The sequence below is a fragment of the Oncorhynchus tshawytscha genome, linkage group LG10, assembly GCF_018296145.1.
Source record: "Oncorhynchus tshawytscha isolate Ot180627B linkage group LG10, Otsh_v2.0, whole genome shotgun sequence".
Taxonomy (NCBI): Eukaryota; Metazoa; Chordata; class Actinopteri; order Salmoniformes; family Salmonidae; genus Oncorhynchus; species Oncorhynchus tshawytscha.
This window is the reverse complement of record NC_056438.1, coordinates 22,663,821-22,680,368: the sequence shown is the minus strand read 5'-3', so window position 1 is coordinate 22,680,368 and position 16,548 is coordinate 22,663,821. Positions and strand designations below refer to the sequence as shown.

The 16,548-nt window shown below is 40.7% G+C and overlaps 1 protein-coding gene across 3 annotated transcripts in view; it reads left to right on the top strand.

Annotated features, from left to right (window-relative positions):
• LOC112259966 (phospholipid-transporting ATPase ABCA1) overlaps positions 1-16,548 on the top strand; it is a 247,860-nt gene that overhangs the window by 81,233 nt on the left and 150,079 nt on the right. For all 3 annotated transcript variants that reach the window (XM_042328357.1, XM_024434680.2, XM_024434681.2), the window contains exons 17-22: positions 449-653; positions 4,195-4,311; positions 6,340-6,511; positions 7,796-7,927; positions 9,073-9,212; positions 10,956-11,093. In XM_042328357.1, the coding sequence (XP_042184291.1) occupies positions 449-653; positions 4,195-4,311; positions 6,340-6,511; positions 7,796-7,927; positions 9,073-9,212; positions 10,956-11,093 (904 nt within the window). The remainder of the gene's footprint in view (positions 1-448; positions 654-4,194; positions 4,312-6,339; positions 6,512-7,795; positions 7,928-9,072; positions 9,213-10,955; positions 11,094-16,548) is intronic.

Sequence of the window (16,548 nt, the reverse complement as noted above, 5' to 3'; positions counted from 1 at the left end):
CCTGTCTGCTGATGTTCTTTTCTTCTTTGTACTTAAAGGAAATTATTTATCAATCATTTACATTGATTAGCTAGACTAGTGTGTCCACATACCAGGAGGGAGAAAGTGGTAGAAAGCGTTTTGAAACATTTAAAAAATTTGGTGGAATTTGCCCAATTAGAACATAGAATGGTGCTGTCTGTTGCAAAAAAAAAATATCTAAATTTTGCCCGATTAAACACGACTACAATTTCCCAAAGCTAGATCATGTACTGATCATAGACAAAGGCTAGAATGAAAATCAGCAAACACAATATAATTCAATGACAGTGTTGCATATCCTGTACAAGTTCATTGTTTTGCCTTGAACTTCCTGACGTGCTCTGCCACACTGATGTTGAAGATGATATTGATGATCTGACGTCCAGTGTGAAATAACCAAACACATCTTAACTGCATCCATTTCCAGAGTTTGCTGTCGTGCGTGGCCTTCGGGTATGGCTGTGAGAACTTTGCCAAGTATGAGGAGCAGGGCATCGGTATTCAGTGGAGTAACATCGCCCAAAATCCTGAAGACGGAGACCGGTATAGCTTCATCGTGTCCATCATCATGATGCTAGTCGACTCCCTCATCTACTGGCTGCTCACGTGGTACATCGAGAACGTCTTCCCAGGTAACTCATTCATGAGAACGCCATCAGTAATGCACTCATCCGGAGTGAAGTGTCCCCTAGGTACAGATCTAGAATCCCCTCCCATAATCCTAACCCTTAGCGGAGAGAAAGCTAAACTGACCCAAGATCGGTGTCTAGGGGCAACTTCTCCCTAGTGTACACCGTAATGCTCACTGTACAGTATCCATATTAGGATTCTCCAACTCCAAGTGAATCTGACACAATGTCCTTAAAGGTGTGACTGTCCTAATATGGACAGTGAGCATTATGGTGAAGATGCCCCAATCTGTGACCCTGGGTCAGTTTAGCGTTCTCCTGAATTGTCCAAGTATGGACTGTGAGTGCTGTAGATAATGACATCTTTTAGTGGATAAAGTGTCGTTGATTAGTAACGTACAAGTACCAGCCAAATGTTTGGACACACCTACTCATTCAAGGCGTTTGCCTTATTTTTACTATTTTGTACATTGTAGAATAATAGTGAAGAACTAACACGTATGTAATAACCAAAATAGCGTTAAACAAATCAAAACATATGTTATATTTTCTTTGCCTTGATGACAGCTTTGCACACTCCTGGCATTCTCTCAACCAGCTTCATGAGGTAAGGGTAAGGGTGACAAGGTAAGGGTGGTATACAGAAGATAGCCCTATTTGGTAAAAGACCAAGTCCACATTATTGCAAGAACAGCTCAAATAAGCAAAGAGAACCAACAGTCCATGATTACTTTAAGATATAAAGGTCAGTCAATCCGGAAAATGTCAATAATTTGAAAAGACCTTCAGGTGCAGTCACAAAAGCCATCAAGTGCTATGATGAAACAAGCTCCCATGAGGACCGCCACTGGAAAGGAAGACCCAGAGTTACCTCTGCTGGATAAGTTCATTAGAGTTAACTGCACATCAGATTGCAGCCCAAATAAATGCTTCATAGAGTTCAAGTAACAGACACATCTCAACATCAACTGTTCAGAGGAGACTGCGTGAATCAGTCGTTCATGGTCAAATTGCTGCAAAGAAACCACTACTAAATGACACCAATAAGAAGAGACTTGCTTGGGCCAAGAAACACGAGCAATGTACATTAGACCGGTGGAAATCTGTCCTTTGGTCTGATGAGTCCAAATTATAGATGTTTGGTTACATCCTCTGTGTCTTTGTGAGACGCAGAGTAGGTGAATGGATGATCTCTACAGGTGTGGTTCCCACCGTGAAGCATGGAGGAGGAGGTGCGATGGTGTGGTGGTGCTTTGCTGTTGACACTGTTGGTAATTTATTTAGAATTCAGGGCACACTTAACCAGCATGGCTACCACTACTCCATCCCATCTGGTTTGCGCTTAGTGGGACTATCATTTGTTTTTAACAGGACGATGATGCAACACACCTCCAGGCTGTCTAAGGGCTATTTGACCAAGAGGAAGAGTGATGGAGTGGCCTCCACAATCCCCCGACCTCAACCCAATTGAGATGGTTTGGGATAAGTTGGATCGCAGAGTGAAGGAAAAGCAGCCAACAAGTGATCAGCATATGTGGGAACTCCTTCAAGACTGTTGGAAAAGCATTCCAGGTGAAGCTGGTTGAATGAATGAGAGTGCAAATCTATCATCAAGGCAAAGGGTGGCTACTTTGAAGAATCTCAAATATCAAATATATTTTGGTTTGTTTTAAACTTTTTTGGTTTATGTGCTATTTCCTAGTTTTGACATCTTCACTGTTATTCTACAATGTAAAAAATAAGCAAAACCCTTCATTGGGTAGGTGTGTCCAAACTTTTGACTGGAAATATATATATAAGACATAAAGGGAACAGTTTTGACCATTCCCACCGGGCAAGAATTGGTTGAATCAATGTTTCCACTTCATTTCAATGAAATACTTCAATGTAATGACATTGAATCAACATGGAAAACTGATTGGCTTTGAAAAAGTCATAAACGTTAGGGAATTGACATGTCCAATGACATGGTGACATGTTTCTTTGATTTTACGTAGAATTTATATTAGTTGTCAAGTCAACCAAATGTAAATCAAACATAGACGTTGAACTGACGTCTGTGCCCAATAGATTGTGATGAATATAGTACTCTGATCTTGGGGGGAAAGTGTGTAAAGTATGATAAACTACACTGAACAAAAATAAAAATGCAAAATGTAAAGTTCCATGTTTAATGAGCTGAAGAAAAACAAATCCAACATTTTCCATACGCACAAAAACTTTACAAAAATGTATGGCACATATTTGATTATATCCATGTTAATGAGCATTTCTCCTTTGCCAAGTTAATCCATCCACCTGACAGGTGTGGCATATCAAGAAGATGATTAAACAGGATGATCATTACACAGGTGCACCTTGTGCTGGGGGGCAATAAAAAGCCACTTTAAAATGTGCAGTTTTGTCACACAACACAATGCCACATATGCCAGATCTGTCCACCAGAGCTGTTTCTAGAGAATTTTATGTTAATTTCTCCCACTATAAACTGCCTCCATTGTTCTTTTAAAAAATCTGGCAGTATGTCCAATCAGCCTCACAACCGCAAACCATGTGTAACCACCGTAGCCCAGTTCCTTCTGAGGAGTATTTCTGTCTGTAATAAAGCCATTTTGCCTGGAAAAACTCATTCTGATTGGCTGGACATGGCTCCCTAGTGGGTGCACCCCTGCCCTGTCATGTGAAATTCATAGATTAGGGCCTACAAAATGTACTTCAATTGACTGATTTCCTTACATGAACTGTAGCTTAGTAAAATCTTTGAAAATGTTGCGTTTATATTTTTGTTCAGTATATTTTGTAGACAAAATGTCCAGGTACCTGCCAAAATAATGGAAACACTTGAGTCAATAGGGGATACAAAGTATATTGAAAGCAGGTGCCACCACATAGGTGTGGTTCCTGAGTTAATTGAACAATTATCATCTCATCATGTATAAAAATGCTGGGTAGGTCATTATTTTGGCTACCGTGGCAATGCCCCCATATAATGACAATAACCCCCATCCACAGGGCACGAGTGGTCACTGAATGGTTAAGAGCATGAAACCGATGTAAACCATATGCCATGGCTGTTTCAGTCACTAGATCTCAACCCAATCTCAACCCAAGTTCTGGAGCAGCACCTGAGACAGCGTTTCCCACCACCCCCAACAAAACACCAAATGATGGAAATTCTTGTAGGAATGCTGTCGCATCCCTTCAATAGAGTTCCAGACACTTGTAGAATTGATGTGGTGGTCCAACGCCCTATTAAGACAGTTGGTGTTTCCTTTATTTTGGCAGTTATACTGTAATTATGAAATCCACAGAGTACACAGAACTGATACGCTCCTCTCTTGCCAAAACAACTTTGGTCAATAATCAGAAAATATATATAATATCCCAGCAGATTGCCATAATGTATTCATCTCATCTTCTCTAATTAAAAAAAGAGGGGGATTTGTGCCAGTCTTGCTGGATGGAAATATGCACTGCAAAGCACCATCCCTCAAGCCAAGCTGTTATTAAAATGTGAATGATGTTTCTCCATGCTTGATCACAGGCCAATATGGAATAGCAAAGCCATGGTACTTCCCACTCACCGCCTCCTATTGGTGTGGGACTTCACCGGCGCCCAATGCTGACCCCAGTCAGTTCAAGGACCCCATTGAATACACCGGTATAGTAGGCAGTTTTTCACACACACACACCTTTGCACAAACAACACACTCAATCCCATAGTGGATCTATTCAATCAGGCATTACGCAAAATGTATTCATTTGTCTGGTTTAACACAGGTCATTACAATCACAGACTGGTTGCAGTCTAAATAAGTCTAGTTAATTAGAACTAGACTCCTGATTGTTACCACCTTGGTTGTGTGTTGGATAATAATGGAGAAAGAGAATGGTTGTGGAAAAACAAGGCTGAGCTTGGAAAGTCAAAGCCTCATTAGTAAATGTTAAAGGCCCAGTGCATTCAAAAACATGATTTTCCTGTGTTAAGTGAGCATGAAAGGTGCTAAGTGAGCCTCACACCTGCTCCTGGGAACAGCAGAAAGGGGGTAGCCAACAGGAAATGTGACACAGAGTGTCACTAATGAAGTTAAAACTGATTGTGTTATTCTGAGGGGGGAGAGCAGAGAATTGTTTTTATTTGTGTCACACAACACCCGTAACATGAAAATGTATATAAATGACCTTTTGTTATAATTGCAGACACCTTTTTTTATGTAATTAAGGGAATATAATTATTGAGCTGTGGGTAGGTTGTGTGGAATACTATTTATTATGTAGCTTTTCTGAGGACATGAATCAAAAGTCTAATTTCATCTTATCAATGTAATAGTAAAATAATATTATACAACAGATGGGTCTAATCCTGAATGCTGATTGGTTATAACCCCATTCCAGCCGGTGTCTATTCCACAAATTACCACCGGCTAAATCTATGACATTAAAATGCCTATTTGCTCTGTTTCATCTGACTGCACAATCCACTGTCTCATCAGCCCAGACAGGCAATTTATAAACTTGATCACTATAAAAAGCATAGAGACATAATCTCACATTTCGTTTAGACTAACATTTTAGGTTTCAACGGCGGAGATTTGTATAAACCTTGCTGTCTGTCTCTCCAACATTTGCAACACTGTTTCAATATTGAAATTTGATCCCCAGCTGTCCCATAGTAATGAAGGTGTTGGAAGTCAGGACGAGACAGACACGCAAGCAGCTTTTCCCAGCCAGTCAAAATTACGAATCAGCTGGCATCATTTTTATGGATCTATTCAAAGAAATGCCTATAGAAAACAAGTCGAAAGGAAATGCAGCTAGTTTGCTGTCTTTCCAGCTTCAGTTTGATGTGATTGTGTTACTGTAGCTGTGTTGTTGGCCAGCTCCTCTGAACAACAGTGTCCTGACGAATGAGCACATTTTCTCTACCAGGTGAAATCGTGACTCATTACCTTATTGTTATGGATGTATCCAAATAAATGTCATTAGGAAACAGGCTAAAAAAAAAATGCAAATTCAGCTACTTTGCTGTTATTCTGTCTGCACTGTTTGACATGACTGTAAATTAGCCGTAGTTGGCTAGCTAGCGAGCAAGGGATAAGAACGTTGCCAGCCAGTATGGCAATGGAACACTTAGGACGAATGACTGGGTCGTGTCCATAGATACAGAACAAAGACTTAATGAATGGGCCGAACCGATAGGACGAACAACCAGCCAGCTTGGGTAGCAACCTTAGATTTGTGTCAGGACTATTTCTCATGGAAGGATGAAATAGTATGAATACATTAATACAAATAAAGTTCATGAAAATATATCAATCATTATTTGAATATGTTGGTAACCTGTTGTATAAAAGTGATAATGCCCCCGAAGCCGGTGTTTGTCTCGGGCCTAACAATACCCGTGCCAATTATATCGGCTTCTTGGACATTATCACTTAAATAATATATGCCAGACACTTCTATCCTAAGCGACTATATTCTATCCTATGTGCATATATTTTACTTATGGGTGGCCTCAAAAGTTGAACCCACAATCCTGGCGTTGCAAGTGCCATGCTCTACCTACTGAGCTGTACAGGCACATGTGTTTGCTATTTCCATTTATATATGCATTAATGACCTATTGTCACATTCCTTATTTTGTCATTAGGAGAATAAGGTACGTCTTCTTTTTTTTTATTAAAAAAAGGTTATTTGGAAAAGCCACCACTCAATATGAAGGCAGGGGTCTCAATCAGGAACCTTGTAAAGATCTATAAAACTGGGAAAAAGCTTGCAGTGGATGGACTAACTGTGGACTTCTTCGAGAATCACATCACCTCTTTCCTTGGTCACAATGGGGCAGGAAAAACAACCACCATGTAAGTAACTCAATAATACAAATGGACTGAATTTATGTAGTGCTCTTCTAGGTTTTTAAAGCTTAAAGGGAAAATTGCCTCAAAAACTGAAAAAAAATACCTAAAGAGAGTTTTGGAGTGGACTTCTTAGAGCTTTACATCATTGTATGGATGCAACACACCTCATCCACTGCCAATGTGTAACACCCACCTGGGTGATGCCATAGCAGCTATTTTGCCCCAGAAAGCTCAACACACTCAACACACAGCTATCACAGTGGAGAGGTGAGGAAAGGGAAACTGGCAGTTCTCCATGGTAGCACATTACATAGTACTTCAAATGTATTTTGCAACAAAAATAAATGCAATGATTTGCACATTTGTTTCATCTAGTTCATTTAACTCTGATTTCTTCTTGAAATAATGAAATACACATCAAATAAAATCTTGCTCTTACTTTGTGATGAGTTTGAACAATGACTAAACTGCGAGCGGAAAGTGAGTGGGAATTATACTTGACGGGTTACATTGTTTTCATAAGCTGTTTACAGTTAATTCACTATTTCAAGATGCTACTTCACTGCAGCTGTAATGAGATTACTCTATCATGTCTATCCTCACAATTAAATATGTGAATTTTGTCGATTGGTTAGCCAACCACGATACATTTTGTTGATTAATTAGCCAACCACGATACATTTTGTTGATTGATTAGCCAACCACGATACATTTTGTTGATTAATTAGCCAACCACGATACATTTTGTTGATTGGTTAGCCAACCACGATACATTTTGTTGATTGGTTAGCCAACCACGATACATTTTGTTGATTGGTTAGCCAACCACGATACATTATGTTGATTGGTTAGCCAACCACGATACATTTTGTTGATTGATTAGCCAACCACGATACATTTTGTTGATTGATTAGCCAACCACGATACATTTTGTTGATTGATTAGCCAACCACGATACATTTTGTTGATTGATTAGCCAACCACGATACATTTTGTTGATTGATTAGCCAACCACGATACATTTTGTTGACGTCTATTTCCACCACCACTTTCATATTCACTTTTCCTGTTTTTGACTGGACTTCCAGATTCTATTATCAAATTTCAGAAAATGTGGTTATTTAAGATATACAAAAGTGTATATAAAATTATATTCATAATTGTGGATTCATTTACTTCTACACAATGTGTTTTATGAAGGTTTTCGATTCCGTTTCTATAGCTACGGAAGTGAAAATGACGTCACACTTTCCCAGCATATTTCCTTGTTCTCCTTTTGTCTTGTAGGTCGATCCTGACAGGACTCTTCGCTCCGACGTCGGGGACCGCTCTAATAAACGGTTATGATATCCGCACAGACATGGACACCATTAGAAAGCATCTGGGAATGTGCCCTCAGCACAATGTCTTATTCAATGAGTAAGTGGCATTCAACAAGTGGATCGATATCGCTCAATCACCTCTTCAATAACCTCTCAATATCCCAGCAGGCAAAACTTGTTGCAATGACATCACTATGTCATGGGAAGATTGTGCACTGGTTGTATAAGGACGTTTTGCAAAGGTCTGACCAGATAACAGCCGAAATATGACCGACCCCCATGATCACTACATTTTTCATATAAAAAGACGTCTCGGTTTCTTCGTGTAATAGAGACCAGCTGGTTGTAATCTGGTTATATGTCCTCTTCTCAACAGGAAAAAAACATGTTTACAATTAGACAATTTTCATGAAAATATTATGTCACAGTTAATATTGGACGTATTCCAAATGAAACATCTACAGTAACTTGCATCTCAAATCATTGCGATATTCTCACCCATCCTCGTGCCTACTTCAAATTAAGCTTTTTTCATTCCCATCCACTCTTCCCTCTAATAGTGTCATTATCAACCACAATGCAGACTCACAGGCTGACATTGTTCGCTATGCCCTTTCATAATCTGGTTCTCTTCCATTTTCCCCTTTGCTGAGTGATCACCTGCGACCTCCGACGCCTCATGTCTCTTACATCATGATTATGACTGAGTACCTGGGCAAATTATGGCCATTAATATTTATCCCAACAGAACTGAAGTGTCTATAATTAAACCGGGGCTCTCAATATTCATGTGTACGGGAAGTAGGCTAGACGCTAAAACGTACGCACAGATATGCCCGTCAGCTTGGCAGTCAAGATGATTCCGCAAAAGTTTGTGAGATGTGAATGGAGTCGGCTGGCTGGAGTGGAAACAGTGGTGTCAGAGTTGTGTGGAGTGTGTTATTATGATAGGTTGAGAGTTGATGATGGGGATACTCATGGGCGCTAATAAGTCATCTTTGAGTCATGAAGGACCATATGATCTTGTTATAGCAGTTAAAGTTCATCTGAAGTTTAGTTCAAGAGTGACTATCCCGTGTAACTTTAAGTACAATGAAATAATATATATTTCAAATGATACGTAATCAAACATTATTATTATTATTATTATTATTATTATTGTCACTTGTCTGGAAATGCAGAAAATATTGGATCCACTTTTTGTACATTTTGATAAATCAAATCACATTTTCTGCTTCTTAGCCTCACAGTGGAGGAACACATCTACTTCTACTCCAGATTAAAGGGACGAAGCCGAGATGAAGTGAAAACGGAGATTGACCAAATGATCGAGGATGTCGGGCTGCCACACAAACGCAAGGAATTTGCCAAGAACCTGTCAGGTGCGTGTGTGTGTCCAGGGAATGCAATCATGCACAAATGTAACTTTATATAACATTTTCATTAGGTAACTCTGTCCCCGAGCCACCACTTGTCAAACTGTGTGTGCACGCATGCGTGTGGAAATGCAGGTGTATAATCCATTGTCTGGGGGGCAAACAATATGCTTGATAAATTGGCTCCAGTCATGGGTTGCATGTGAACAAAATCACTGAAATATGACGTTCAAGGTTAATCTAGTCTGACATTTCCACAACATTAGCACAACACAAGACACATTCACAACAGCTCCCAGAGTGTCAGCCTGTGCTGTTCTGTGTCAGGTTTCCATCCAACCTTTTTAATGTGAGGAAAGTTCATGTCAAGTAAAAATTTGACGACAGACCTAATGGCCTGATGGGAATGCAATCATTGTACTTTTATCACCCCGATACACAATTGGGTTTCTTCACCATTTGTGTATCTGCTTGTTAACAAATCAAATTTTATATGCAACGCGTGTAGATTTGACCGTGAAATGCTTGCTTACAAGCCCTTCCCAGCGATGCAGAGTTAGAATAGAAAAAGAAAAATAGAAAATACTCAAGAATGGAGCTGCATACAGGAAGCACCAGTACCAGATCAATGTGCAGGGGTATGAGGTATTTGAGGTGGATATATACATCAAGGCAGGTTAAAGTGACTATGCGTCAGGAAAGGTGCATAGTCACGTGTGGCTCAGTTGGTTGAGGCGGGACCAGTACGAAGACGTGGGCACTCTCTACTCTAAGTCGCTCTTGATAAGAGTGACGACTCAAATGTAAGAGGTAGATATGTACATGAAGGCAGGGTAAAGTGACTAGGCATCAGGATAATTAATATAAGGTAATTGAGTTAGATATGTACATGAAGGCAGGGTAAAGTGACATCAGGATAGATAATAATATGAGTAAAATCAAGTACAGAGTAGCAGCAGGCAGCATAGGATTTGTGTATGTGATGTGCAATCTGCTTGGAAGGTGTGATATTCACACTGGCAATAACACTGTCGATCAATAGTATAATTGTTTCATGTGCTTGTACTATCTGTAACAAAATGTCAAACTGACCATTAGCTACAGTACATACCTTGCCATTCTTTGACAGTGTTTTCCTATCCTTATTGAGAAAGACACCTGCTGGTTTTGATTTCAACCAAAAACGTAACCTTTATGAAAGGAAAAAGCTGACAAACTGTAAGTGATATCAGGACCAAACCTCAAAGAAATTGATCAGAATGAACACAGATATGCTTTTTAAATGTCAAAATTGATCAGGCCTAGTCTTTGAGGGCCACTGTAAATGCTAGTTTTCATTTCAGTCTCTTGGTTCTCGTTTCTTCCCCGTATCGATCAATAAGGTCATTGATTAGCTAGGAAGTCCACACACCTGGTTATCAGGTCTAACTCTGACACATTTTAAAGGAAATAAATAAAACCTAAAGACAATGTGGCCCCACTGCATGGATCTGAAATGATTGGATCATATTACACAATATGTCCAGGAGCTAGGGGCCAGAAGTTGATTTGGAATTGGGCCTGTATGTTCTCTCAAGGGCACAAAAACTCCTCTTCTAATCGTACATGTTTCCCTATACCTATTCAATTCATTAAGATCCACCACACAAGTGTCTAGGGTGTAGGGGCCAGGGGTCGATTTGGAATTGGGGATATGTGTCATTTGAAGGGAGCAGAAAGTGACCAAATGTGAACTGTGTCCTCTCTCAGGGGGAATGCAGAGGAAATTGTCGGTGGCAATCGCATTCGTGGGAGGGTCCAACATCGTCATCCTGGATGAACCCACAGCGGGGGTGGACCCATACGCCCGGAGGGGGATATGGGAACTACTGTTGAAGTACAAACAAGGTATGGGATCTGTCGGTTGAATACCAAACCACACTGTATGATGTTGTTTGGAGTATTGACTTAAGTATTTATTATGGGTCTTCTCTATGGACAACTTTCTCAGATATGGACCAAGGTACTTGTTTTTATTTCTTTACTCGTCTATTGTTCACCTAATACCTATTTTTTTACATAAATATGGCACTGTTGGTTAAGGCCTGCGAGTAAGCATTTCACTGTACGGTCTACAGCTGTTGTTCTGAAGTTAAATGCATTGTAAAAACATCCAGAATTACATGGTTTTTTATTTTTTTAAATGACAAAATGAAGGTAGATCATTTGGCTTTAGGAGAGCTCACGCAAGTTAACTCTTTTTTTAAAAATGAGCATTTCATTGATTTAATTTTAATGACTATTTTTCTGGTATGCTTTTGCTTGGGTCGGCAATGACACAGCTGTCTTCCCAGTCTACAGTATCGTCACGGAGACCGATAATGTTGACTAGATGACAGCGATAATAAGGCATTGGAGACTCATCCAATTTGATGGGACAGTTAAAAGGCTCTTTAATTGTTGACATATTCAATTGCTTGTCATTTTCTGGGATGCACTTTTGCCTGTTTGACTGAAAGGCAAGACATGGACATTATAATAACACATTTCCAAGATGTCTAAATGTTTGAGCAGCATTTCATCTTAGCTATTTCATTAGCAGTGTTCTTTACCTAATCAAGTCCCATCCAGAGCTTGAGAACTCTTGTTTAATGAGAACATTCACATCCATACTAGTTAAGTGTCATACCGTAGCATGTCTTATTGTTGCTAAGGTTTATCATTATCACTGGAATGAATTTGCACTAAGAGTATATTTGTTTGAAACCAAAGCCAAGCTAATATATTGCATATTTTACTTCCTTGATAAAGTGCTTTGGTCTTAAACTTAAGAGTAACTCAGACGTTTGCGTAAGTTACGGATTTCGGCTGTTTATGGCTAATTGTTTTTCCAGGGAATGACATCATCTGATTCTCAAATGTTCCCATTAGTCAGTCTAAGTGTTATTGATAGCAAGTAACTGACACCTTTCACATAGTTGAAGCTCTGAAGTAAACAAACTTGTAACATGTATGCACTGTAGCTTGTTAATTAGAACATCCAATAGACACTAATGAGGTCCCTATAGGAATACATCACATTTCCACCTCCATTTATTCCTCTGAAGATCTCTTACACTCTGTAGATGTTTGAAGACATGACCTGCATGGATCATTTGGAGACTGATCTATGATCTTCCTATACTTCTAAAACATAGGTATGGGGATCTAATAAGTTCCAATTAAACTCATGTGCTGAAAGCACTTGCCATTCCTCAATTTGAACTGTAGATGTGTGCACATGTATCAAATAGTTGGGTAGGAGAGAGAAGGGAGAGAGTGTAATCACAGCGTGGAGGAGTTCTTAAAGAGCAACAAAACACACCAATTAAGAAAAACAAGATTTCAGTCTTGGGGGGGTGTAGTTTGATGTGGCAGTTACTGATGTTTGTCCCCCATGAGACACCATAGGAACAAAGTGAGTGTTCCTGGCTTTGAATCTAAGATACACTACATGACCAAAAGTATGTAGACACCTGCTCGTTGAACATCTCATTACAAAATCATGGACATTAATATAGAGTTGGTCCCCCCTTTGCTGCTATAACAGTCTCCACTCTTCTGGGAAGACTTTCCACTAGATGTTGGAACATTGCTCCGGGAACTTGCTTCCATTCAGCATTAGTGAGGTCAGGCACAGATGTTGGGCAATTAAGACTGGCTCGCAATCGGCAGTCCAATTCAACCCAAAGGTGTTTGATGGGGTTGAGGTTAGGTTTCTGTGCAGGCCAGTCAAGTCCACACCGATCTCGACAAACAATTTCTGTATGGACCTTGCTTTGTGCATTGGGGCATTGTCATGATGAAACAGGAAAGGGCCTTCGCCAAAATGTTGCAACAAAGTTGGAAGCACAGAATCGTATAGACTATAATTGTATGCTGTAGCGTTAAGATTTCCCATCACTGGAACTAAGGGGCCAAGCCCAAACTATGAAAAACAGCCTCGACCATTATTCCTCCACCACCAAACTTTATAGTTGGCACTATGCGTTCTGACGGGTAGCGTTCTCCTGGCAACTTCCAAACCCAGATTCGGGCTGCCTGATGGTGAAGCATGATTCATCACTCCAGAGATAGCATTTCCACTGCTCCAAAGTCCAATGGTGGTAAGTTTTACACCACTCCAGCCGTCACTTGGCATTGCGCTTGTGTGCGGCTGCTCAGCCACGGAAACCCATTTCATGAAGCTTCCAACGAACAGTTCTTGTGCTGACGTTGCATCCAGAAGACGTTTGGAACTCGGTAGTGAATGTTGCAACCGAAGATTTGTACATTCTATGAGCTTATGTGGCCTAACACCTAGGGCTGTGGCGGTCCCGAAATGTCGTCAGCCGGTGATTGTCAAGCTAATAACTGTAGGTCTCACGGTAACTGGCTTCCACACACAGCCTACAAGCCACTGATGCAGACCTTTGGAACATCTACATTTTAAAAAGTCTAATAAATCCATGTAAAATAGCCTACACCTTCATAACAAATCCATGATTTACTTTAGACAGGTCTAAAGAAGCATGATATGAAGAAAATGTAGTCTATTTCAGAAGAACAGAATAGCATACTCTGGCTATGCCAAATGGCTTTGGGCTACACAAGTTAATTTAGGAGACAAATTTGCTTAAAATTCCATGGCATTATTTGATATGTTTTCAGAGAACAAAAGACTACAATTGAACAAAGCTGAATATAATGGAAATAATATTTTCTCCAAACGATTTGAGGGAGTGTGCACATACGGCTATTCTGTGTTGAGCAATTAAAAAAGAAGTCCTACTCCTATATGCTTAATTTAGAGATATTCATTTAACTTTAGTTGTTCTACAAACGTTGGGCTATATGTTTTGATATTTATTTATTTAATACATTGCAAGATACGACTCTAATGATGACTTGAAAAAAGTTGCTTGAAAGGCATGAACTCTGCTTTGATTTTGAGCAGGCTGTACACACTCAGTCTCTCATTCACAATTTGACAAGCAATTGATAATGCCTCGAATTTCACAGCAGCATTCCCTTTGTGTGGCCGTAATGCACCCTCAAAAATATCAAATCAAATCAAATCAAATGTATTTATATAGCCCTTCGTACATCAGCTGATATCTCAAAGTGCTGTACAGAAACCCAGCCTAAAACCCCAAACAGCAAGCAATGCAGGTGTAGAAGCACGGTAGCTAGGAAAAACTCTCTAGAAAGGCCAAAACCTAGGAAGAAACCTAGAGAGGAACCAGGCTATGTGGGGTGGCCAGTCCTCTTCTGGCTGTGCCGGGTGGAGATTATAACAGAACATGGCCAAGATGTTCAAATGTTCATAAATGACCAGCATGGTCGAATAATAATAAGGCAGAACAGTTTAAACTGGAGCAGCAGCACGGTCAGGTGGACTGGGGACAGCAAGGAGTCATCATGTCAGGTATTCCTGGGGCATGGTCCTAGGGCTCAGGTCCTCTGAGAGAGAGAAAGAAAGAGAGAATTAGAGAGAGCATATGTGTGGTGGCCAGTCCTCTTCTGGCTGTGCCGGGTGGAGATTATAACAGAACATGGCCAAGATGTTCAAATGTTCATAAATGACCAGCATGGTCGAATAATAATAAGGCAGAACAGTTGAAACTGGAGCAGCAGCATGGCCAGGTGGACTGGGGACAGCAAGGAGTCATCATGTCAGGTAGTCCTGGGGCATGGTCCTAGGGCTCAGGTCCTCCTCCGAGAGAAGGAGAGAATTAGATAACGCACACTTAGATTCACACAGGACACCGAATAGGACAGAAGTACTCCAGATATAACAAACTGACCCTAGCCCCCCGACACATAAACTACTGCAGCATAAATACTGTAAGCTGAGACAGGAGGGGTCAGGAGACACTGTGGCCCCATCCGAGGACACCCCCGGACAGGGCCAAACAGGAAGGATATAACCCCACCCACTTTGCCAAAGCACAGCCCCCACACCACTAGAGGGATATCTTCAACCACCAACTTACCATCCTGAGACAAGGCTGAGTATAGCCCACAAAGATCTCCGCCATGGCAAAACCCAAGGGGGGGCGCCAACCCAGACAGGATGACCACATCAGTGAATCAACCCACTCAGGTGACGCACCCCTTCCAGGGACGGCATGAGAGAGCCCCAGTAAGCCAGTGACTCAGCCCCTGTAATAGGGTTAGAGGCAGAGAATCCCAGTGGAAAGAGGGGAACCGGCCAGGCAGAGTCAGCAAGGGCGGTTCGTTGCTCCAGAGCCTTTCCGTTCACCTTCACACTCCTGGGTCAGACTACACTCAATCATATGACCCACTGAAGAGATAAGTCTTCAGTAAAGACTTAAAGGTTGAGACCGAGTTTGCGTCTCTGACATGGGTAGGCAGACCGTTCCATAAAAATGGAGCTCTATAGGAGAAAGCCCTGCCTCCAGCTGTTTGCTTAGAAATTCTAAGGACAATTAGGAGGCCTGCGTCTTGTGACCGTAGCGTACGTGTAGGTATGTACGGCAGGACCAAATCAGAGAGATAGGTAGGAGCAAGCCCATGTAATGCTTTGTAGGTTAGCAGTAAAACCTTGAAATCAGCCCTTGCTTTGACAGGAAGCCAGTGTAGAGAGGCTAGCACTGGAGTAATATGATCAAATGTTTTGGTTCTAGTCAGGATTCTAGCAGCCGTATTTAGCACCAACTGAAGTTTATTTAGTGCTTTATCCGGAGAGCCGGAAAGTAGAGCGTTGCAGTAGTCTAACCTAGAAGTGACAAAAGCATGGATTAATTTTTCTGCATCATTTTTGGACAGAAAGTTTCTGATTTCTGCAGGGCAGAAATTCAACAACTGACTTGGTGGAAATGTGGAGTCTTATGACGGTGCAACTTTGAAATTCACTGAGCTCTTCAATGATGCCATTTTACTGCTAATGTTTAGCTATGGAGATTGCATGGCTGTGTGCTCGATTTTATACACCTGTCAGCAACGGGTGTGGCTGAAATAGCTGAATAGCTGTAAATATATATGTAGTGTAACTTAAGAAATCAGTTATGTGTTCCGTGGTGGGATTTGATAGAGCGCAATCCCTGCAGCTGTGTATCCCGTGTTAGTGGGCAACTGAGCATTGTCGAAATCAAAACTCATCCTCAGAGACTGACTTTATGAACAAAATGGTCCTATTTACACTTTGTTGTCAATTTTGACACTGGAATACATTTTCTGGACTAATATCGATGCCACATTAACTACTTCTCTGATAGAAAGCAGCCTATTGCCTAACTTCAAAGTTTATCTCGGGAGTACATTAAATAGCATGTACTGATATTACAAATTACAACGTTATATATTTGGTTAAAGCTTAATG